Source organism: Carassius auratus, chromosome 7 (genome assembly GCF_003368295.1).
Source record: "Carassius auratus strain Wakin chromosome 7, ASM336829v1, whole genome shotgun sequence".
Lineage (NCBI taxonomy): Eukaryota > Metazoa > Chordata > Actinopteri > Cypriniformes > Cyprinidae > Carassius > Carassius auratus.
In genome coordinates this window covers 9670168-9696070 of record NC_039249.1, presented here as the reverse complement: position 1 = coordinate 9696070, position 25903 = coordinate 9670168, and the positions used below count along the sequence as shown (strand labels likewise).

Below are 25903 nucleotides of genomic sequence, written 5' to 3'. Positions count from 1 at the left end.
GTCAGTACATGGCTGGGTCAATCACGGGTCATTACTGGCCCATTATCGGGTCAGGTCCGGGTCAGAAAGAGGGTGAAAGAGTGTAAATGGCTGTTCTCTCTTTAACCTCTCTCCATTCTCCTCTAATCCCCTGCTTTGTCATGTTGCTTTCCCCTGTGTCTCCTCTATAATCTCATTTAAGGGGCCCTGCTCACTTATGTAACATTGAGAGAAGTGAACTGGCCTGATCTAACAAGGGCCAGCAATGGTGTTTAATGAACTTTAATGATCTCTCTTTGTCTTTTCTTCCCTGCACTGGCCACTGTCTTGTTTAGTTACTGGATCTCTTCACTCAGTGGGACTGGTCGACATATCTGGCTGACTATGGTCGACCCACCTGCAAGTACCTGCGAGTCAATCCTCATACGGCTCTGGCCCTCCTAGAAAAGTGAGTCTCACACTGGTGTCTCGCTCTTCTCCTCACTCATCAAACCACATGCTCTTATGTTAAGACATTAGATCAGATGCAAACCATGTTTTCTCTCATCTCTCATTTTATGATTCTCATGAGCAGGATTTCGCGGTCGTAAGTACTCTGCATTTGGTGTTTGTGATGAGAATGCCCTATACATGGGTGATTTTCATTTTAATTTCCAGGTAGTATTTCACCCTGAAAAAGAATTAAAAAACAATGCTTTACATATCAAATAAAATCAAGTAAAATAGGGCTGTCAAATTGATTAATCATGATTAATTGCATCCAAAAAAAATGTTGTTTGCATAATGTATGTTCTGTGTATATTTATGATGTATATTTAAATACATGTACATGAAGTATATATTTTGAAAGAATTTACATGCATTTATGTCTATATTTATATTCATATAATTTATATTATAAATAAATATATTTAATATATAAAATATTTTTCTGAAATATATACATGCATGTATATTTATATATACTTGCATGTATTCATATGTACATAATAAATATACACACAAAAAACTTGCGATAAAAACTTTTATTTTGAATGCAATTAATATATATCTTAATAAATATACAGGTTCTGGTCATATAATTAGAATATCATCAAAAGGTTCCATTCAAAATATGAAACTTGTATATGACATTCATTCATTACACACAGACAGATATATTTCAAATGTTTGTTTCTTTTAATTTTAATGATTATAACTGACAACTAAGGAAAATCCCAAATTCAGTATCTCAGGAAATTTGAATATTACTTAAGACCAATACAAAGAAATTATTTTTATAAATCTTGGCCAACTGAAAAGTATGAGCATGTACAGCACTCAATACTTAGTTGGGACTCCTTTTACCTAAATTACTGCAGAAATGTGGCGTGGCATGGAGTCGATCAGTCTGTGGCACTGCTCAGGTGTTATGAGAGCCCAGGTTGCTCTGCTAGTGGCCTTCAGCTCTTCTGCATTGTTGGGTCTGGCATATCGCATCTTCCTCTTCACAATACCCCATAGATTTTCTATGGTGTTAAGGTCAGGCGAGTTTGCTGGCCAATTAAGAACAGAAATACCATGGCCGTTAAACGAGGTACTGGTAGCCTTGACACTGTGTGCAGATTCCAAGTCCTGTAGGAAAATGAAATCTGCATCTCCATAAATTTGGTCAGCAGCAGGAAGCATGAAGTGCTCTAAAACTTCCTGGTATACGGCTACATTGACCTTGAACCTCAGAAAACACAGTGGAGCAACACCAGCAGATGATTTACTTCCATCAGAGAACATAACTGGACCACTCAGCAGCAGTCCAGTCCTTTTTGTCTTTAGATGCTTCTGACGGTGTCTGTTGTTCAAAAGTGGCTTGACACAAGGAATGCGACAGCTGAAACCCATGTCTTGCATACGTCTGTGTGTAGTGGTTCTTGAAGCACTGACTCCAGCTGCAGTCTACTCTTTGTGAATCTCCCCCACATTTTTGAATGGGTTTTGTTTCACAATCCTCTCCAGGGTGCGGTTATCCCTATTGCTTGTACTAGGGATGGGCATTCGATTAAATTTTCTTAGTCGATCGTCGGGAGAATTAACGATCGACTATCGATTAATCATTAATATTTTTATAATATAATTAATTATTTAATTTTTATAATAAAAAAATGCAATGAATACAAAAATACAGCGTGTTTTTCCTCGGTGAGACCTTTATTACAAGATCAACTTGTGGCAGACAGTTAAACTACGTTCAGGCAAACCGAACATATATCCGCGTGCATATGCAGTGCTCTAAAGCAGCGGAACCTGCAGCTGCTAGCAGGCGTTCTTAACCCTTTCGAGTCGATTAACGCATATATGCGTTTTGAGTCTGAATAAAGTGCTTCATTCTTTTTTCTGAGGAAATCCATTTCTCAAATCATCAACCACATCACATCTTTTTGGGGTGAATTATGTCTTAGTCCTCTCATCGCGAAGCAAACAGTAAAATAAAATAAAAACTTGAAGAACAGTCTCGCTGCCTTTTCTTCTGTGTGGGTGTATTCAAGCCGCGCGCTTCAGTTTGAATCTGAATAGCGCGTTCAGCGCGGGGGCGTGGTCACATTAAATATAATGAAGGAAGATATGAAAAACAGACATTGCGTTGTTTTCATATGGATTACTTTATCTCAGAATATTTGTTTTTCGGAAGCACTTGTTTAGTTTAAAAGTAGACATTCCAGGCTTTCTATAGATATCTCTCTCATGTCTCTTCGTTGAGTATTCACGGAGTTACGGTTCATTTTAATGAAATGTTTGTACATGACGATCAGCGGAGACAAAGACTGTAGACAGCGCACCTTGTTTGTTATCTTTATTTTATAAGTGCACAAAGGTTTTTTGTTATTATGTCTGTATCCAAAAAAAACTAGACCCTTTACAGATTCAATTGATGTATTGCTCTTATCTGTACGATAAAAACTGAGAGTGTAATTTATCAGGGGTTATCAGGAGAAAATGACTCAAAACGCATATATGCGTTAATCGACTCGAAAGGGTTAAAGCCTCATGAAAATTTGCCGGGATGCATAGGTACATCATTTGAGTCGTGGCCGTGTTGTACTTAAACACGGTATCGCAATGTTTGCAGTTAACTAGTTCGCTTTTTAAATCAAAATGGTCCCACGCCACACTTCGCCGTGACATCTTCATGATTATTCTTTGAAATCAAAACGGAAGATCACAGATAACCGAGTAGGGTGTCAAATATTGCCCCATGGTGGTAAAATATTTAATTGCTGCCACACAGTGAAATTCATTTAATTGCTTGAAGACTCGCACTACGCAACGCAACCTGCATTAGATTAAAAAAAAAATGCTTTAGATTAATCGATAACAAATTAACATGATCGAGGAAAATCTTAACGATCAATTATCGATCGTCGATTAATCATGCCCATCCCTAGCTTGTACACTTTTATTTTCTACCACATCTTTTCCTTCCCTTCGCCTCTCTATTAATGTGCTTGGACACAGAGCTCTGTGAACAGCCAGTCTCTTTTGTAATAACCTTTTGTGTCTTGCCGTCCTTGTGCAAGGTGTCAGTGGTCATCTTTTGGACAACTGTCAAGTTAGCAGTCTTCCCCATGATTGTGTAGCCTAAAGAACTAGACTGAGAGACCATTTAAAGGCCATCGCAGTTGTTTTGAGTTAATTAACTGATTAGAGTGTGGCACCAGGTGTCTTCAATATTGAACCTTTTCACAATATTCAAATTTTCTGAGATACTGAATTTGGGATTTTCCTTAGTTGTCAGTTATAATCATCAGAATTAAAAGAAATAAACATTTTAAATATATCAGTCTGTGTGTAATGAATGAACATAATACAAGTTTCACTTCTTGAATGGAATTAGTGAAGTCAACTTATTGTTGATATTCTAATTATATGTCCAGCAACTGTGTGTGTGTGTATATATATATATACACACACACACACACACATAGATTCAGTCTATGTATAATTTTTGAAGGTCAAAGTGGGTGGAGTGGGTAGTCGCCATCTTGGCAGCGTGTCCCTTACATATAATAAATTCCATATAATGCTGAAACCATGCCCCCCTAGCTCGACGGCAGCATCAGCAGTGACAATCCACCTGTCACTTAAGTGGCCACACCCTTAATTATGCAAAACTTTAAGGCTTAATATAATTTAAATGGACGAGTTATAAAAAAAAAACAATTTACCCCCTCACAGTTAGCAAAAAAGGGCAAAATTAGCTATAGAGACCAAAAACACTTTTTGTACGAGGCTGTAAACATGTTTTTCTATGCTGGAAAGTTGGGCATTTTAATATGGGGAAACTATGGGATTGACTCCCTTTTGGAGTAAGCTCTAATGGCCAGTCGATGAATAGCAGTTTTTCTCACTTCAGTGTAGTCTTCATGAGAGAGAGCGGGATATTTCCGATTGAGATGTACTTATTGAAGTTTAATCGAATTAATCCCGTTTCGCAAAATAAATGTAACTATGAAAATACCAACAAAAGATTGTTTAAATCTATTTTTGTAATAAATGAAAAAGTTTTACATTACAAATTGTAGCTTTAGAAATAAATGTTTAATTTGATTCAACATAAAAATGTATTACTCATAAGCATTTAGGTTACAAGGCCTAACATGAACATCTCAGTATTTTTTGTTCATACAATGTTTTGGGGAAATATCTAAACTGACTGCCACAAAAAGGCTTTGGCTTCATTGAATAAACATGAGCACTGCACGTGTCAAAGTCAAAACCCAGTGATGGTGTTTTGATATCACAGTATTTCTAAAGAAAACCAAATGTCTTCAGAAAATTATGGATGTCATTTTCATTTCTTGTTGCTTGTAATGCCTGAGCAGCATTTGTGATCGCACGCTCAGCGCTTATTTGATTGCAGCCATTACCGGGGAAACCTCTCTCTCTCGCCTCTACAAGCTCCTCCTGCTGGCAGAGAATGACTTTGCATATATTTGCCATCACAAATAGACCGCAAGTCTGTGGCAAACACTGCTTCTGTTGTGAATACTATTAAATATTTTAATTTGAATGTCGGATTTAAATGAACGCTGTTATTGGAGTAGTTAATCATTAGCGTAAGTGCGGCTAACGCTAATAAAATGAAAATGTAGTATTTAGTTAATGAACTAAGTTAACTATTTAATCGTCTTATAACTTATATTAGGGTAAAAAATGATGATATTTAAGATTTTTTAATGAATTGTGCATCTAAAATATGACTGTTAAAGAATGTGCAAATGGTTAACAATGTCTCATATCAGTAAGAAAAGAAGGTCTGGGCTTTTTTTTTTTTTTGCTAGCTGTTATTCTTGGCTTTAAAATTCAAAAGCCCTTTAAAATTAAATATGCACACAGTTTGGATTAAATGAATGTATAATCAAAGTTTTGCTTTGGTACTGAAATTGGTACTGAGAACAGTGGATTTTCACTGGTATTGGTACCGAATACTGACATTTTGGTACCGTGACAACAGTAGTAATATGCATTCTGCAAATTTGTGCAAAAAAGCATAATATTGTGTTTAAATATAACGCAAATCAACTTCTTATTTACAGAACTGTTGTATAAAATCACATTTAAACTTGTGGTAATTAGACATAAACCACACTCGTCTGATAATGCACTCACTGCTGGTGTGTTATTGCTTATCTTTTTCTATATATATTAGACAAAAACATACAGGGGCATTTTTTGCAACAATATCTTGAATTTTAGGGCATTACTGAATTTATGGAGTTGTTTAACTGTATTAAATGTAAGATGATCTACAGGTCTGAGGGCGAGGCCAGTGTGCTAACTGCTAACTTAAAACTAGTTAATTAAGGCGTTAAACTGACAGCCCTAGTCAATATATACATTGCACACCTATATTATGTAAACAAATTTTTTATTTTTATTTCAATTAATTGCAAATAATCCATTTGACAGCCCTAGTAGAAAATGAACCCTTTTTTAAGATTTTAGTATTGTGACATTGTTTTCATGACAGTAAAGCATTATTAATACCTAGATTTCCATTATTATAAAAAAAAAAAAACTACATTAAAAAAAGTTTCATATTCCTCTTTGGTTGTTGTTTTTTTGTTTGTTTTTTTAAATTCTATTAGAAAATCTTTGCCCAGTATTTATCATTGATAACTTATTTATCAATCATTGTTTGGGTATGCATTTATAAACACTCAATACATAAAAACACAAAAATAATAATATTATACTATTTACATCTCTTTTTCAATATTTTGGAGTGAAATAATACCTGGACCTTTCATAACAATTTTTTTTAATATTCACATTCAGTGTATGCTATGTTTAAGGTTTGGATCACATTGTGACTTTTACTGTACATTACATAAAAGAGTGTTAATGTCAGTGTTTTGCATGCTGTCATTAAAGCTTACAGTATGTGTTTGCAGGATGCATGCATTCCTCAGTGTTGTTCATGTGTGTATATGCTAGACTTGTGACCTCAATCTGCTTTCCTCTGTCACTCTCTTTTCTTTCCCTCTCTCCTTCCCTCCTTTGGCTGTCCTCTTGTATCTGTGATATAAAACAGCATTGGATTGGCATTACACAACCACACACACACACACACATATACACACTCGCCTGATCCCATTTGAGCTGCACTTACCTCAGCTTTACCCTCTTGCCCCTCTGTCTCTGTGAAAGTGATATGTATTATTTAGCCTGGCGTGGGTTAGCACACCACTGAACACAAATACAGTGTGTGTGTGTGTGGAATCAGAGCACAACTGGCTTGAGGAGAAAAGCTTTCCTTTATTGGAGTGTACTTGAAAAGACCAGGCTTTTTAGTTGCTTAGAGGGGAAAATTAAGATTAAGTTTTAGTTTATTTCAAAAAACTAATTCCGGTAAAATCTTGATTTGTTTCTAAGTGGAGTAAGCATCCCAACTGAGGAAGTGGACCAGGAGTTAATGTGGTTGTGTGTCTTACCTCATTGCAGGGATATCCAATATTTCACTGATACTTGTTGAATATACAATTTTCTAACATTGAAAACAAGCAAAATTTAGAATAAGAAGAATATGGTATAGAAATGCACCAAACTTACGTCAGTCATAGCAAGCATTTTCAGTTGTATGTACATGCTGCCAGTGATTTAAAAATGCACTTTAACTTGGACGTGAGGGACACAGAATATGGTTTTGTAAATGCTTAATACATGTGGTTTAATTGTTGCATTTAAGATGATTGATCCATTTTATTTATACAAACCCGATTCCAAAAAAGTTGGGACACTGTACAAATTGTGAATAAAAACAGAATGCAATGATGTGGAAATTTCAAATTTCAAAATTGTATTCAGAATACAGCATAGATGATATATCAAATGTTTAACAGAGAAAATGTATAATTTTAAGGTAAAAATAAGTTGATTTTAAATTACATGGCATCAACACATCTCAAAGAAGTTGGGATAAGGCCATGTTTACCATTGTGTGGCATCCTCTCTTCTTTTTATAACAGTCTGCAAACGTCTGGGGACTGAGGAGACAAGTTGCTCAAGTTTAGGAATAGTAATGTTGCTCAACTGAATTAGGTCCTCTTTGTCGCATCTTCCTCTTTATGATGAGCCAAATGTTTTCTATAGATGAAAGATCTGGTGTGCAAACGGGCCATTTCAGTACCTGGATCCTTTTACGCAGCCATGATGTTGTAATTGATGCAGTATGTGGTCTGGCATTGTCATGTTGGAAAATGCAAGGTCTTCCTTGAAAGAGACGACGTCTGGATGGGAGCATACGTTGTTCTTGGATATACCTTTCTGCATTGATGGTGCCTTTCCAGATGTGTAATCTGTCCATGAGACACCTACTCATGCAACCCCATACCATCAGAGATGCAGGCTTCTGAACGGAGCGCTGATAACAACTTGGGTTGTCCTTGTTCTCTTTAGTCCGGATGACATGGCGTCCCGGTTTTCCAAAAAGAACTTAAATTTCTGATTCGTCTGACCACAGAACAGTTTTCCACTTTGCCACAGTCCATTTTAAATGAGCCTTGGCTCAAAGAAAACACCTGCGCTTCTGGATCATGTTTAAATATGGCTTCTTTTTTTGACCTTTAGAGTTTTAGCCGGCAATGGCGAATTGGTGGATTGTGCTCACCGACAATGTTTTCTGGAAGTATTCCTGAGCCCATGTTATGATTTCCATGACATTGGCATTCCTGTATGTGATGCAGTACTGTCTAAAGCTCACGGGCATCCAGTATGGTTTTCCGGCCTTGACCCTTACGCACAGGGATTGTTCCAGATTCTCTGAATCTTTGGATGATATTATGCACTGTAATTGATGATAACTTCAAACTCTTTTCTCTGAAAAACTCCTTTCTGATATTGCTCCACTGTTTTTCACCGCAGCACTGGGGGTATTGGTGATCCTCTGACCATCTTGACTTCTGAGAGACACTGCAACCTTGAAAGGCTCTTTTTATACCCAATCATGTTGCCAATTGACCTAATAAGTTGCAAATTGGTCCTCCAGCTGTTCCTTATATGTACATTTAACATGTCCGGCCTCTTATTGCTACCTGTCCTAACTTTATTTGAAAGTGTAGCTCTCATGAAATCCAAAATGAGCCAATATTTGGCATGACATTTCAAAATGTCTCACTTTCAACATTTGATATGTTATCAATATTCTATATATTCTATAAAATATAAGTTTGAGATTTGTAAATTTTTTTTTTTTTTTTTTACTCACAATTTGTACAGTGTCTCAACTTTTTGGGAATCAGGTTTGTACTACTTTTATTATTTTTAACATCAAAATTAATGACTTGAGTGTCAATTTATTTGTTTTACTAATTGAATACATAACATTAATACACTGATAATAGCTTGCTTTTTCATTTTTAAGTGACACTCCTAGTTCCCCAGAGCATCTATCCACATCGGGCCAGTGTACTCATCCACACAAGGTAGAAGGAAATACGAGTTCACTTACAGCGAGAATAAACATGGTTTGTGCCGACCACAGTATGTTTTGTGCAGTGAATTATCGCCAACCAAGAGCATTAAACCATCAAAATTCAAGAAACATTTTAAACCCAAACACTCAAACTATAAAGACAGGTCTGTGCCATGTTAATACTTTTAGTTTACAGTAAACAATTTTGCTTGTGTTTGGTCAGTAGCTAATCTTCAATGTAAAATCCTTGCCTGAAGCAGAACCAGTTGAGCGTCACTTCTCTAAAACTCTGTCCGCCTCAATCTCCACTCTTGTTTGTTGAACTCCAAAAGTGAGTCACAAACTCTCCTGCTCAACAAAGCAAGAATTCCGCACAAGGCAGTGGTGGTTCTTATCACTATGGTAATCACAGGCAGCTCTCTGTAATAAAGCAGTGATGCATTTCACTATATCAATACAGTCATGCATCTGTGGCGATGGCTATCTTGCCTAATACTTCTAGCGAATAAGACAGTTGGCAGAAGTAGAGCGAGCGCATTTGGTCCTATGGTGATAAAGAAATTGCTTCCGTAACAGATCGACTCTCTCTTCAACAATATTTGTAACTTAAAATTCTATATTTATAATGCCCTTATTCTAGACTTTGTAGAATTTTGTGGTTTCTGTGAAGTTTGTTAATGTTAATTAAATGGTTTCTTGCAAAAGAGTTAAAGTTTGGCCCATTCTACCTACTGTCCTAAAAAGGCTTTTTTTTTTTCTTTTCTTTTTCTACTGCACCTTAAAAAAAAATTAAGTACTTTTATGTATACTGCTATAAAAGGTTTATGATATGAAAGTTTTAAAGGAAATTAATACTTGTATTCAGAAAGGTCACACTAATTTGTTCAAAAGTGACAGTAAGACAAGGTTAAACAAGATTTAAGAAAGAGTTATTTTTTACAAAAGATTTATATATGTTCAAATTTCTATTCATGTAAGAATTCTGAAAAAAGTATCGTGGACTCCACAAAAATATTAAGCTGCATGACTGTTTTAAACATTAATAATAAGGAATGTTTTTTGAGCACTAAATCAGTATATTATATAGATTTGGGAGCACCATATGACACAAAAAAAATCAGCCATCACTAATAAATGACATTATAAAATGTATTGAAACAAGTAATAATATTTTGCAAAATTACCATTTTACTGTGATCAAATAAATGCAGCCTTGGTGGTTATAAGAGACTTCTTTCAGAATCGTTAAAAAAACAAAAACACAACGACCCCATACTTTTGAATTGGAAGGTTTTTTTTGTTGACGTTTAAAAATGTTTCCAATTTTCAGTTTGAAATGAGCAAGGAAAATGCTTTTTTTTTCATAATTTGCCTCCTTGAAAAAAAAAAAGTAAGGTTGAGGACTACAGACGGAATAGAATAATGTGTTTGTTTTTTTCTTCTTTCCTTAATGATGATGGGTCACTTCAGTATTTTGTCAAACTCTGAGAGCTTGGCCAGGATTTGTCTGGTTGCAAATGAGAGGAATGTGCAGGCACTGGATCAGTGATCTCCAGGCTACTGAGAAGAAGCGTTTGGCACAAGTGGCAGGAAAGTGAGCAGGCTCATTAGAATCTCCATGCAGGACTGCTCCAAGGCTCCTGCATGGAACACCATATGGAGCGCCTTTCTTAACCACACAGTGAAACTCTGTGCCCTTCCTCGAGCTCCTTAGTGGTGCAGCACCCTGTGACCGACATATTGCCCTCTTGTTTCATATTCATCTCGGGTCATTTGAATGACGAATTTGGATTGGTTAGGCTTTCTCTGTTTGGTCTCTCTTTGTTCCGATTTAGTTACGAGCATTAATTCTGAGGATTCAAGAGTGTCAAAGTGGAAGAAACCAATCAATTTTTCCCTGTTTTTTTTTTTCAATCTGATGATCTCTAATGTTTCATTTATTGTGTGCAGGATGAAGGACACCAGCCGCAAGAACAACATGTTTGCTCAGTTCCGTAAAAACGAACGGGACAAGCAGAAGCTCATAGACACCGTTGTCAAACAGCTGAGAAATCTCATCGCCACCAACCAGGCCTGAGAAAGCCATCGCATCAGCATGCAGCCCCACGTCCTGATGAGTTGCCACCAGACTGCGTGGACTGCGCTTGCACACCTCTATTAGTTGGACGTATTGTTCTATTCCCACACAGACACTTGCACTAACATTCACATATAAATGCACCTCTCTGAAAGGTGCACCTGCTAAACCATCCTGTGCCTGTGTGATATGGTATCCACGTCTTCCTATGAACACATCACATTTTGCTCTTTAAAACAGGTTTTGGTTGCCTTTTATTGTCTTGTGTTGAGCGTCTTACAAAAGGACTGCTTTCCTGTCAAACAATTTGAAATGCCTTTACAATAGTTCTAAAGTATTATCTCTTTTTTGAATTTGACAACTACAGTTACACTGTTTTGTGGTTATTACTTCAGTTGCTGCAAAGTTAAAGGAAAACTTGGAACTCTAACTAGACTTGAATATTGCAGTCATAATTTCTAACAGATCAAATTTAAAGAGATAGTTCCCCTAAAATGTATCATTTACTCGCCCACCCTTCATTCCAAACCTTTCTATCCACTGTGGAACACAAAGGTGATATTATTATAACTGTAATAATTGTATTGGAAGTCGTCGATAGCCAAAACTATTTGGCTGCCAAAAAATATTAGAAAAAGTCATACAGGTTTGGAGCATATGTGGATAAATGATGACAGAATTATCATTTTGGCTGAACTATCCCTTTAATATGTGTGAAAATATCAATGAATATTCTCACAGATGGGTCAAGGGTTTATTTGAGTGCTGATTATAATGATGGAAGTTCTCAATACAGGGAATCTAGTTACTGCCCTTGTTAAATCTTTCATGTGTAGTAATTGTATACTAGACATGCTTCAGCTTTAGTCTGTTACAGCCAAGACATAGATTATAGCTTAATACCTTAAAGAGCAACAGCTCTGTGGCAGTTTTAGAGAGGATTAGTTTACTATCGTCTTGAAAATGACCAGGCTAAGATTAAAGTTTGGTGTTTTTTGACTAGACGTCAAATATGCAGAATAGAGGCTTTTGTCCATTGTTATTATTTAATTGCAAATATATCAGCCAGCATTCAATGCCAAAACTGACTGAAGATGTGTAAGGTAGGGGAACATACTAGAGCAGGCTAATGTCAGCACATTTATACAGTCATGTGAGTTTATTTACACAGCTGTACATTAAAACCTAATATAAATTGCTTTTAGTATTTAAACAGTGTCGTCTTCCCATAACGTTGATGTTTTCTCTAATAGGAATGAGGGTGCAATATTACGTTTTTCTTTTTTTTTCTAATCGACTTGAGTTTTTTTTTTAGATAGCAGAGATTATTGTGTTTAAAGGGATTTTGCTGCTGCTTTTTTTTCATTTCTAATTTTACTGACACAAAAGATGTATTTGAAGCCTGTCCCTTACAATGGGTGCAACATCATTAAACAATAAAGGGAATCCTCAATTTTTAGGGACAGACTGAGCGCTATGTCAAATGATTTTATGCTGTCTGCTGGATTCAGTCATGAATTATTTCATGCCTATAATTGATTGTGGTTTTTTTTCCCTGCACAGCACCTGGTTCTGGATGTATGACCAGGGAATGGACATGTGCTGGTGGGTGAACGCGAGCATACATGAGAACATTCAGCCTTAGCCAACAGCTCTGATTGTAGAGAACAGTACTGACTCCAGTTAGAGATGCACTGTACAGATTGTTATATTAAACCACTGATGAATATTAAAATACTAATAAATGCAGCAAATGCCAAAAAATAATAAATTGAAAATGTGTATTTGTATTTTTCAGCTGAATTGTAATATTAATGGCATTTTACTTTTAGTTTGGGAACAGGGTCTGTATTCCATTATAGTATTAATATTTTCAAATAGTTTCATGTTGTGGTATTATTTTTAAAGGTATTCCATTTTAATTGTTTTAAAATTTAGTTAAATTTTGTATTATTTTTTAGATTTCTACATTATTTTAATTTCTGTTTAGCTTTAATTTACACCTGTTTCGATTTTAGTGTTTTATTACTTCAACCTATTTTATTCCACTTTGTTGCCAAGGTAGCATTTCATTTAAAGGGTTAGTTCACCCCAAAATGAAAATTCTGTCATTAATTACTGGGAACCTGGGAACATTTCAGTTGCATTGCTGTCAGATAGCTCTCCGATTTTATCGAAAAATATCTTCATTTGTGTTCCAAAAATGAACGAATGTGGAACAACATGAGGGTGCATAATTAATGACAGAATTTTCATTTTGGGGTGAACTAACCCTTTAATATATTTAGATTTTATCCGCTTTATTTCAATTAACCATTTTTTTTTAAAGGTTAAGTTGTTAATAATACTTGTCCAGATGTGTACGAACCACAGGCTCTGATAGCCTCAAAATGTTAATATGAATGCTTTATGGTGGTCCATGCCTTTTTGATGAGACCTCAGATGACCTAGAACTGCTTGATGTACACAACTCTTTCCTCTTTCCTTTCCTCCCACTCTATCTTACTCCATCTTCTGCCTTTTCATCGTGGCACAAAACCTGCCTTATCCAATTTTGTGCGATCACTGTCCCATCATGCAGTGAGAGATGCCCCCTGCCAACACCATTTATGTCTGTGTGTGGAGAACGTTACTGAACTGTGACCACACCACAAACACATCTTCCTCCATCCTCTCAGACGAGACACCGTGGCCCTCCGGGTCTGTTGGTCTCCCACATGTTTTGAGCGAGTCGGGCAAAACAAATCTTTTGGGGCTCACTTGAGCGCGACAGGCTTTTTGTTGGGGTTCAGGAACCGAGCAGTGCCAGCTTATAACCGGATGATGAATCCTGCCTCCTACTGCCCATCTCAGCGCCCCGGGACCGATGGCGGAGTTCGGAAGTTCTGGCAGTTACGGCCCTGTTGAGCCAAATGTAAAACTGAAGATTAATTGTTTCTTCTTGCGGTCCAAGATAAAGGACTTGCTTGAATGATTTATACTTTTGTCATATAACCCATGGTGAGGGAATTTAGTGATGCAGTCCTCTTGGAAAGTTTTCTATAACCCTTCAACTGGGACCTCCTGAGTATCGCATTTTAAGCCTGACCTAAAATACCACACATGTGGTACAAAAATATGGTACATATAAGTTGAGGGACAGAAAGATTTTATTTAATTTTTTCAACAGGGACACATTAACTTCATCACAATAAAGACTTTTACATTGTTACAAATACCCCAACAGCAATGTTTGGTTAAAGACTTGAGTGTAGTGCGTGTGTTAGAGAGAAGGAAAGAGATGACAGAGAAGATGTGATCAAGATCAGGCTTCACATTTGCATGTTGTTTTTAGCAGAACAAAAAGATTGTCCTGTGTCCTCAAATGGGCCATTACAAAGAAGACGACGACGACGGATGGTCTGCCAGAAACAGATGTATCTCTTGCTTCAACAGATGTTGCGAGCTCCCGGGTTGTGCTACAAAAACAAATCTGGATGAAACAGATTAAATAATGTATTTTACAAGACACTGAGAAAATGTCTTTGGAGATCATGCTCTTCTGCATGCACATTTAGGAAATAATTAAGGAATAATTGCCAAATTATTAATTATTATAAATAGTTTTTTTATATCACATTTTAAATGTTTAAGCAAGTACTGGGATATACTAATGAACTACATGTGTGTATTTAATAATTATATAGTGCAACTGCATAATTCCAAGTTGTAAGCACTAAATAGCTATATTCAGATGCTGAGAGAAACAATTAGGTTTTTACACAATTTAAAATATGTATTTCAACTGAAAATTCTTTTACATAAAATTGGTCAGCAATTTCAGTAAATTACTCCAACTTTTTTTACCAGGACATATTAAGAGATCCAGTAGAGCACCGTGTGGGAATATCACACTGTAGGCTACAGTATATGCTTGTGTCTGTTCAGTGTACAAACATTTCTTGAGGCAGACATTGCATTTGGATCAGTATTGCCTTAGAATATAGTCAAAATGTCAAAACAACCCAAGATGAATGGAGGTGCATTGTAATTCAGTATTAACGATATCTGATAATGAATTCGCTTTAGAAATATTTTTTGACTAAATCTCTAAAAGACATTGAATGCATCTAGTAAAAGAGGCCTCCTTGTTTTGTGTGCCAGGAGCAGCAGAGGTCAGGTGGGGTCACTACTGTCTCAATATCCAGAGAGAAATCATAGCGTGCAGGGGAGCATAGAATAAACATTTGCCCAGAACAGAAAAGGAAGAAGAAAGAAATAGATAAAAACAGTTTGTCAGCGATGGCGAGGGCTGATAGCATGTCACACATTGATCTTTGTCTCTTACGGAAGAAAGTAAAAAAAAAAACCCTGCATGTTTATATGCCTTTATATAAGTTATTGTTAGAATCTGTGAGAGTGTTTGCAAATGGGTCAGATGAAAACGACGAAGAGGGAAGAACAGTGGCTTGTTGTTTGCATAGTGTCTGCCTTGGTGTCATATCTGACTGATTATGGAAATATGGTGATCTGTGAACTAATCTCAGTCTGTTTCTCTCTCTATGCCGCAGTTATATCTGTCCAGTATCAGGACAGTGACCAACAATCACTTGGAAAACTGATCAAAGCTGTATTTGATGTTGACAGCATACTTTTTGTATTGAGATGGATGAACCCCAGTGTAAAAATAAGACTGATTATTACACTGATCATGTGTGATAAGTCAGCAATGTGTCAAATTAGTACCTTAACTTTAATTAGGGAAACATAAGTGGTTTCTTTACATGAAATCCTATCATTGCCTGTTCCCCTGGTTTTAGTGTTAGACCCGAGAAAAACATGATTGAAAATATTGTCAAAATTGTAGAATACTTTTAAGCAATGATGTGTTAAATTAAATTAAACAAAGACTTCTACAATGTACATAAATTTCTATTTCAAAAAAAGTTTTTTAATTTTGTGTTTGTGTTTTAATTTTGAGCTTTCTTTTTTATTAAAGAAAAAAAGCATAATAGTTTCCACAAAATATTAAGCAGCACAACTGTTTTTAACATAAGAAATGATAATAAGAAATATTCAAATTGCCATATTTGAATAAAGTCTCAAATATTGGCTGCTGAAAGTTAGGCATTCCCATCACAGGGGGGTATATTACAATAACCAGAATAAATGGCTTTCTATTTGAATATTGTAATTTAAATTGCAATAATATTTCAGAGTTTTACTGTTTAATCAAGTTAATACAGCCTTGGTAAGTACAAAAGACTTCCTTCAACAACCTACATAAATAAAACCCTCATTTTTCATAGTTTCCTGTGCTTTGTTGGTCTTAAAAACATTTTAGAAGCAGAAATTGGTTTCACTGTTATTTCTAGTTGGTTCGGTTTATTTTAGTTGAGGCGAAAATCTCAACTCGGCCAATTTGAATATCTGATTTCCTGTACATCAACATCGAGATTCACAGGAGACAACCCGAACGTTAAAGGAGGGAGAACTGACAAGACAAAAGGTTGTGAGTGAAAGTGAAGTGAGAGTGTGGGAGAAGATAGAGTGATAGAGGAAGAGAGGAGAGACAGCGAGCGCACGTTCTCCTCTCCTCCAATGAAGACGGATGGCAGCCCACCCTCCCTCTCTCAGTGCTGCTGGGAGGTTATTGATGGGCTCTGGGAGTCAAAGGTTACAGAAACAAAACTCTGGCTTCCTCTGTGCGCTCTCTGTGTGTCCTCCCCTTCAGTCAAGGTGTTTGGGACGGATTCTGGGAGGGGCTGGGGTTTAATTTGAACACTGACAGCGACACACACCCCTGGTTCTACACAAGCCTGAAGGGGCCCATCTATCATTGCTGTGAAGCACAGAGGGTGTGTGTGTGGGATTGGCGATTTATTGTTACATGGACATGCTAATAGCACTGGCCCCCACAAAGCCAGTGGGTAGTGGGGGTTATCATTGAGCCATCTATCTCCATCCAACTAGCCGCTCAATCACTCCACGTTTTCCTCTTAGTTAACACACTATGTGTGGTAAATCTCCATTAGTCATCTACAATATGGCCTTAAGTAATGCCTTGTCTACTTTGAATTGCTTCAGCATCAACTTTTTGACCAAACAAATTTAAGATTCTAAAAATCAAAAGTCTACAATTACTTTGAAGGCTTTGTTCTCAAGCATCCTCACATATGGCCAGCACTCCAGGCATCAAGATGCTTGCTCTTTTCATTTTTGCAAAGTCACTGCTCTGTATTTTGTTGAGTAACGCTCATTACCTTCAAAAACATCATGTTTAACAGTTGTGTTCCTACATGACTGACTTTTAGGACATAAAGCAGGGGGTAAATGAGCAACCTGTTTCTGACTATAATAAAAAATGTACTGGAAAACCTAAACCACACTTTATCCATTACAGCTGATGCTAGAGACAAAGGACCTGGCATTTCGATTCTTCCCTCTTTTAGACAAAATTGGTTAGACAAAATTGGATTGAATGACTGCTTCGGAATGTAGTTGCTAGGAATTTAGGTTAGATTAGATTTGGACTCCCTTGGTTGTCAGATTCTTTTGGGTCCTGTTACTGTCCAAATGCTGATATCTGTATTTTAGACGCTTGACCTGAAATCAAAAACCTCTGCTCTTCAAGAAAAAGAAAATAAAAAAAAAGCGATTTAGGGTCTCTACAACAATTCTGATTCAGAGATTTCATGTCAAAGCTGAAGGGTATGTTAAAAAAAGGCAAATTCTGTCATCTTTAAACTGCGATTTATACCAAAATTACTTGCCTAAAAATAGCTTTCAACACTAATCATAATAAAACATGTCTAAATGTTATGCTTTTGGCTATCACAGGAGTAAATTACATTTTGAAAAGTATTAAAATAGAAAACGGTTCAGTTTTATCATAATAAACAATTCTCATAAAAACAGTGAATCGTTGGTTGGATCTCAAGTCTCATGCTAAAGGCCCAACATCCTGTAGCTCCAACACACTTTCCTGGAAGTTACTAGTGAGTCTGAAGACCTTGATCAGCTCAGGTTCAGGTGTTATTAGGGTTGGACCTACAGGAAAAGGTCTGGGAGATATTCAGATGATTGCTTTCGAGAGCAGACTTGTTCTCTTTGTTTCACAGCATAGCCTCAGTTGGTTCAAACACTGTTTGAATTGATTTGCCCAAATAGGACATGTTTGAGGACCAGCATCCTTGTTGATCTTGGAACATTTCTCTCTGATTTTCAGAGGGACGTTCGGTTTAGTGTTGTGCGTCTAAAAATAGGTGTGAGACATTGAGTCACTGAGCGTGAGTGTTGTTTGTCTTGTTCTGAGGCATCGACTCTTCTGTGGAACTGCTCTCCATATGTTTGCCCACTCCAGAGTCACTTCAGTTATGGTCTTTCGGTTTCCCTCACAGATGTTTGCGAGGCAGGTGATTTGACAGGGAACAAAACAAGAGCATATGCTGGTTAAACTAAGAGAAGCAAACAATGACCGAATGTTTCAAACATGTTATGTTCTGACAATATTAAATATTTACTTGTGGTTATTCAGCTATTAGTTATTATTTTATTTAGTTTTTGTTGGAGGTCTTTTATTATTGGACTTATTACATAAGTAGACACAATAATAAATCATTTCTATAATACTGATTTGTTCAGCATAAACCCTGAGAAGGATTTTAGCTCATTTGGTCCTGTCTTAGATATCCTTTTACTTAAACTCACATTCTTAGAGCAAAACTGAAAGGGATTCACAAGAATATAGTCCTTTGTCCCTCATCTGTTTCTTCTCTTCTCCATCTGTTTTGAGGGACAGGAATATAGCTGTCGTTGAGCAGCAGGTCACAAATGTTTTTGCTTTCCCAAAGTGTGGAGGTGTGCAGAATTTCTGGAAGAAATGTATGTCAGTAATTGACAAAGTTGTCAATTATTTGCTAATATCAGTGCGTAATTGTCATTTACCAGGAAACAAGCTGATACATGTGTGCATTCAGAGGAACAGATGTATTTAAACAATCCAGAGCAGGGTTTTCCCCTTTGAGGAAAACATACTAATACAAATCGTCTCACACTTTACTGATGTTTTTATAGGTAAATGATAAACTACAGAACTTAGATAAAGTTCTCAAGGTAAAGTTTTCAAGTTTAGCAGATATTGTGGATTAGTTCTCTAATATTAGTCTGTCATAAAATGTAAAGTTTTACTTGTTGAAATAGCCAGCTGCTGGTGATCAATAGTCAAATGACTTTCAATAACAACTTTTAGGTCTGTTAGGTCTGTCCTAGGTCTGTTACTGGTTATATTTTTCATCTTATCACATGAAAAATTTTATTGCATGGAATTCTACAGTAAAATACAAAAATACTATTTTTGCAAATGAACACTATGAAGAAGTATATAATTAGAAAGAAAACCCATAAAAGAACATTCCCAGAAGAGACGCATAACATATCCTTATGTGTTTATGTATATGGTATATTTTGTTTATTCTTATTTTTGTCATCAGTAATGTACATTAGGATGTTTTACGTTACATTTTCTTTTATTTAATTCATATTTATTGCATAATTTTAGTGCTGTGTTTATTTCAATGATGCTGTTTTGTTGTTGTGTTTTTAACTCTGTACACTTCTACAGTATGGATGTGTTTTATCAACTCTGATCCATCATTTAATTTTTTTTATTGTGCGCCCTGTATTATTATGATGGTTATCTGAATATATTTTTAGTCAAAGTAGCTTGGAATGTTACCATTATATCACTTAAATATACAGTTATGAGTTTTAAAGCAGGCACCACAATCCCATCTTGTAATACTGTGAATTTCTGGTAAAACCAGCCGCCAGTTTTTTACCGTAAATTTCTCTTTCTCGTGTATGCTTATGACATACTCACCTGTTTGTTTCTCCCACCTCATTTGACCTTGTCTTTCCATTCTTTCATCCGGTGAATCATTGTAGCTCTACTCCTGGATTTTCAGCTTCTGCCTGGAAACTCCCAAAAGCTGGCACAGTGAGAGAAGTGTACCTGACTTCCTGCCACACTGGATCCTAAACGCTTTAAAAAAAAAAAAAAAAGATTTGATCTCAGATAAGAGACAGATTTCATCCTGACCACACATCCTATTTTGGACTCTTTGTGTTTGACAGTATTTTACATATTTAGACCATTTTCCCAATTTCCATTTGAGCCTCTTTCAGATCCACCTCCATGCTTAAGATTTACATAAGATTGATTATGTTTTTGTTGAAGTACATGTAAACCAGGTACTCCCAAAGCAAACTACCAAACAAGCTAGCCTCAAATGATACACTGACATTCAAATATTCCTTATAGGAGGCAAAGAACAAAGTATTTCAGTATCCCCAAAACAGACTCAGGGTGACGAGAGGACATGAGAAATAACTTGACTGTGTTAATGTGAAACACACTTTCTGCATCTTGTTGTTGAATCGACCCCAGATGGACCTAGAGGCAACCTTGGTTTTGAGCTAGTGTGGGGCACACATGTCCTTTTGAACTGTGCTTGTGACTTGAGATGCTGCATTTGTGTTACAAACATGTTTTAGTAGATTTTATCCCCAGGGAGTTTTGGTTTCAATACATTTATGTGCCGTTCCTGTTATGTTGCATAGAATTCTGGGTCAGTGTGTCTTCAAATCTGGCTTTTGTGCATAATTGTGTTTATTCAGTTGACACCAGGTCACCAAAATAAGTAATTAACCTCTTTACCGAGTATTCATTTTGACAGACTCTATAAAGCTATACATGCAGGATCTTTCAATTTAACATTACTTTGACAATGCTATTAAAAGTGTCATAAATGTAATGCACCATATTCCAAGTCATGCAAAGGCCAAGGTGTTATTTACTGATGATAGTCAGCTCTAGTGGTATGTATAAACAGAAATATAGAGCACAAGTTGTAGAGGATGTTCTTCCACAATTTTTATTTTTTTTGTTCCACAGACAAAAAGTCATACAGGGTTTTGAATGCAAAGGATGAGTAAATGATTACCGTATTTTTTATTTTCCGGTGAGCTATATTTATAATGCTGTTACTGGGCCTCGCTCAGAATTATCCTGCTCATTTGTTCCCATTTTTTGACTTTTTATATGATGAGTCATGCATTAATGCGGGAATACTCTACATGAACTTTACAATATAAACAGGTTTCCAAACACTAGTCGGCTTACACTTGCTGACTTTGTAAATGTTTACAGAGGAAAAAAATAGGCATCATGCACTAAAAAAGTGAGGATCACACCCTACCACACTTTCAAGTCCTTCTAAGCACAATTATTAAGAGATGCATGTTTTACAAAATGCTAAAAAAATACCAAAATAAATGACTACATGAAATCATAGTCTGATTCTAAAACACTGTAGTGTGTGTCCATCATATACTGTGATTTTCCTTGAAATCTGTCAGCTCTGACAGCTTAAAATCTGCAGATTGACAATGACCCTTTGTATATTGTGCTGACTTAAGACTGCAAATATGAGCAAAAATCTGGACAAAATTAAAGTAGTGTATTCCAACAGTTAGTGAGAGGCTCTTTGTGTTGGTGCTTTTTATGTCTGATAGCAGTAAATAATGATTCTTGTCATAAATCAATAGCACAAGTACAGGTGCTTCTCAATAAATTAGAATGTCGAGGAAAAGTTCATTTCAGTAATTCAACTAAAATTGTGAAACTCGTGTATTAAATACATTGTGCACAAAGACTGAAGTAGTTTAGGTCTTTGGTTCTTTTAATTGTGATGATTTGGCTCACATTTAACCAAAACCCACCAAATCACAATCTCAAATTAGAATATATATATATATATATATATATATATATATATATATATATATATATATATAGTAAACTCAAAACACCTGCAAAGGTTTCCTGAGCCTTTCAAAATGGTCTCTGAAAATCATTGACACACTTCAAGGAGTGTAAGTCACAACAATTAATTGCCAATAAGCTGGCTGTTCACAGAGTGCTGTATCCAAGCACACGAAAAAGTGTGGTAGAAAAACATGCACAACCAACCAAGAGAACCGTAGACTTATGATGATTGTCAAGCAAACTGGATTCAAGAATTATAGAGAACTTCCCAATGAATGCACCAAGGCTGGGGTCAAGGCATCAAGGCATCACACAACTGGCTACAATTGTCATATTCCTCTTGTTAAGCCACTCCTGAACCACAGACAACATCAGAGCCGTCTTACCTGGGCTAAGGAGAAGAAGAACTGGACTGTTGCCATTGGTCCAAAATCCTTTTTTCAGATGATAGCAAGTATCATCTGTATATATCATCTGTTTTGTATTTCATTTGGAAACCAAGGTCCTAGAGTCTGGTGGAAAGGTGGAGAAGCTCATAACCCAAGTTGCTTGAAGTCCAGTGTTAAGTTTCTACAGTCTGTGATGATTTGGGGTGCAATGTCATCTGGTTTTTGGTCCATTGTGTTTTTTTGTAAACCAAAGTCAATGCACCCGTTTACCAAGAACTTTTGGAGCACTTCATGCTTCCTCCTGCTGATCATCTTTTTGAAGATGCTGATTTCATTTTCCAGCAGGATTTGGCCATGGTGTTGGTCTGCTTGACTGGCCAACAAACTCACCAGACCTCAACCCCAGAGAGAAACATTGGGGTATTGTCAAGAGGAAGATGAGAAACAAGGAGAAGGGTCTGGCTGCAGACATGCACTCTCAGACTCACGCATGCACAATTGGAAACAAGAGACCAAACAATGCAGATGAGCTGAAGGCCACTGTCAAAGAAACCTGGGCTTCCATACCACCTCAGCAGTGCCACAAACTGAACACCTCCATGCCATGCCGAATTGAGACAGTAATTAAAGCAAAATGAGCCCTACCAAGTATTAAGTACATGTATATAAACATACTTTCCAGAAGGCCAACAATTCACTAAATATATTTTTTATTGGTTTTCTGAAGTATTCTAATTTGTTGAGATAATAAATTGGTGGGTTTTTGATAAATGTGAGCCAAAATCATCACAAATTAAAAGATCCAAAGACTTGAACTACTTCAGTCTGTGTGCATTGCATTTATTTAATACACACGTTTCACAATTTTAGGTGAATTAATGAAATAAATGAACTTTTCCTCGACATTCTAATTTATTAAGAAGCACCTTTAAATACAGAGAAGAAATAGATAGCTAAGATAGCTGGAAATCATATGGGGCTCCGCCTGAATTCATGGCAAAAATTTAGTTCCTGTGTCTCTGAACCGGTTTTTATGGAAACCACAGTGTTTAACTACTGAAACCCTTAATCCAAGCTAATTTATTTACTATACAATTGGACTGACATTATCAGATGCCTAGAATGTGCTTTATTGAACATTGTTCCATGATTATGACCTCTGATGATGTCCATCCCATTAAAGGAGAGATGCCATTTGTCTCTTCTCACTAATGGAAGAGAAAGAATGGGATTAACATGATTTCACTGAGTGACAAACTTGCTGGTGTTCTTACACTCTGACTTACCTGGTCTCTTTAAGCCAGTGCTAATGTTTTATTGGTTCCAGGGTGACAGTTTGATTAGGTTCAGTAACATTTATAAATACTACAAGGTCTTAAAATGGTCTTTGGAAGCACTGGAAATGACCTGGCTTGATTTTTATAGGCAAGACACAATGATTCAGCCTCTATATCAGGTAATGTACTGTAAACTGTTGTGGCTAAACTGCGTCCACTAGCTGTAATGCAAACCAGATTAGCAGCTGAAAGCCATCAGACCTCCCGATGACCCTTCTATTCCGGCTGTGGTCTGTGTAATCAAAGTGAATTGGGATATGCTGATGATTTTCAGATAACGATCTACCTGCTATCTGTCATTTATAACTCAATTTGAGGAATCATGAGTGCCACAGTGACAGCTGATAATGCTCGGTTTCTCTCAGCGCCTGAAGTTGTAGTTGTTCAAAATAAAGAACAGCAAATGATTCATCAGAGCTTGTTCATCTTGGGAACTGAAGTCTTGTATACATTGGAAAATACGTGAGCAACGTTAATCACTTTATGGAAAAGTGGATCATTAATGATTATTTCTTGGATATGTGTCTGTGGAAACATTCCCTTTAACGGTTTTATTTGTATACGATTTGAAAACTTGCGGGTTTGGTTTATCCTTTAATCGTGTGTGTGGCCCTAATGGTGATTAGTCACTGTACCTTATTTCCACTGTCATTTCCTTCATTACTGTGAGCCAACTCAGAATGGTTTCATTGTGTTTGAATAGCACTGGTGAGTCATGTCACACTCACAGAACATGATCCTCAGTGTGTCCTCAACAGGAAGGGAAAGTTGAATAATATATATATAGTTACTACAGGTTTGTGTGTGTGAGACCCATAGATGTTTATTAATGTAATCACTCCCCTCTTTTATTCCTCCTGACCTCGGTTTGAAACTGTGTTAGTGTTGCTTGTCTTAAGAGCTTTGATCCAACCTCAGCAATGGTGTGTATTTAGGTATGAAAGCCTACTTTGAATTATTTAATGCTTATACAAGGGCATAATGCTGTGTCACAAGGTCTCAGGGCCATTGCATATCAGATGTTATAGAGCTGGGCTGGTGTTTATATTGCAAGCTAAAAAGCGCTGCAGTTATTTTATACTGTATATCACACCTCAACTGTGATAAGTTTAGTTTTTAAACTATAAAGACATTGTAGATCCAATGGAATCCACAAGTAATTCCAAGGCTTACAAAGGTGTTCTTCAAATAGTTGCTTCTGACTAAAATGTGGGTCCTTTGTTGATAATATTGATTTCTTCAGTAAAAAGGTGCCTCGTCTGAATCAGGAGAGAAGTATGAACAGATCGAGTACCAGTTATAAGCGAAATCAATTCAAAGCAGTTCTAAACAAACATGTTTGTGGATTTTGATGTGAGAGGACAAGAGGTGATGGAGTTTGTCACTGAAGGAAGCTTTATTTTGGATTCTAGATTTTGTCCTAAATCAGGGGTTTAATTCGTTTTTTTTTTCCCTTAGAAACGACTAGCATTTCACTTCACAAGACGTTAGGTTATATGTACATATGTTAGATGCGTGACAGCGTGCGCTGGAATCAGAGATTGAGAGGTTCCCTCTGTCTCCGCTAGGCGGCAGTGCGACGTTGAGAGACGCGTCCAGGTTGACAGCGACAGACAGCGTGAGCGAAGAATGTCTTAGGAAAATATCATAAAAAGACAGAAATCCCTTGCATTTCAATGTGCAAACTCGGGACACGTTTAATTTGGCTTAAAACACATCGAAAAAGCATAAGGGAGAGAATGCGTAACTTGCAGAAGTCACACTCTTTCAAACGGAATGAAGAAATCAATGGATGGATTTAATTTATCGGCACGCGCTCGAGAACTCATCGCATTCATCTTAGAAGCTAAAAGACGTGTAACTATCATGTAAACGCGCACTTTATGAGAATTATGAGAATTGTTAGGTTTTCAAACAAGTAAACAGAATATATGGCGAGCATCCCTTCCTCTCTCATCCTGCGCATCCATCAGCTGCTCGCCTCGGGAAGCAGACATCGATAGAGAGAGTGAGCGAAACAGCTGGAGCTCTGAGTTCTGGTCTGCAATGGTCGTCTCATATACTGAGAACAATTACATAACTGTCCTTGAGTGATTGTGATCATAAGGTGACCGTAATTGAAACCACGTACCATCTGTAACAGATGACACCAGCACGAATCGGTCACTTTCATCGACACTCTCAGCACAAGAGGATTCATTTTACACGATGGATGGATGGATAGATAGATAGATAGATAGATAGATAGATAGATAGATAGATAGATAGATAGATAGATAGATAGATAGATAGATAGATGTTTTAATAGTCCCCCCACAATGTTTAAGTAACCTCAAAAGTTAGTCAGAACGCAAGTTCATATATTGA

General features: G+C 36.6%; 1 protein-coding gene across 5 annotated transcripts in view; it reads left to right on the top strand.

Annotated features, from left to right (window-relative positions):
* exoc6b (exocyst complex component 6B) overlaps positions 1 to 12790 on the top strand; it is a 98593-nt gene extending 85803 nt beyond the window's left edge. For 3 of the 5 annotated variants that reach the window (XM_026267142.1, XM_026267139.1, XM_026267137.1), the window contains 3 exons: positions 315 to 427; positions 554 to 565; positions 10877 to 12790. In XM_026267142.1, coding sequence (XP_026122927.1) covers positions 315 to 427; positions 554 to 565; positions 10877 to 11003 — 252 coding nt within the window. In that variant the 3' untranslated portion in view covers positions 11004 to 12790. The remainder of the gene's footprint in view (positions 1 to 314; positions 428 to 553; positions 566 to 10876) is intronic. The other 2 variants (XM_026267141.1, XM_026267138.1) reach the window with 1 other exon arrangement.
* Positions 12791 to 25903: the final 13113 nt, after the last annotated feature.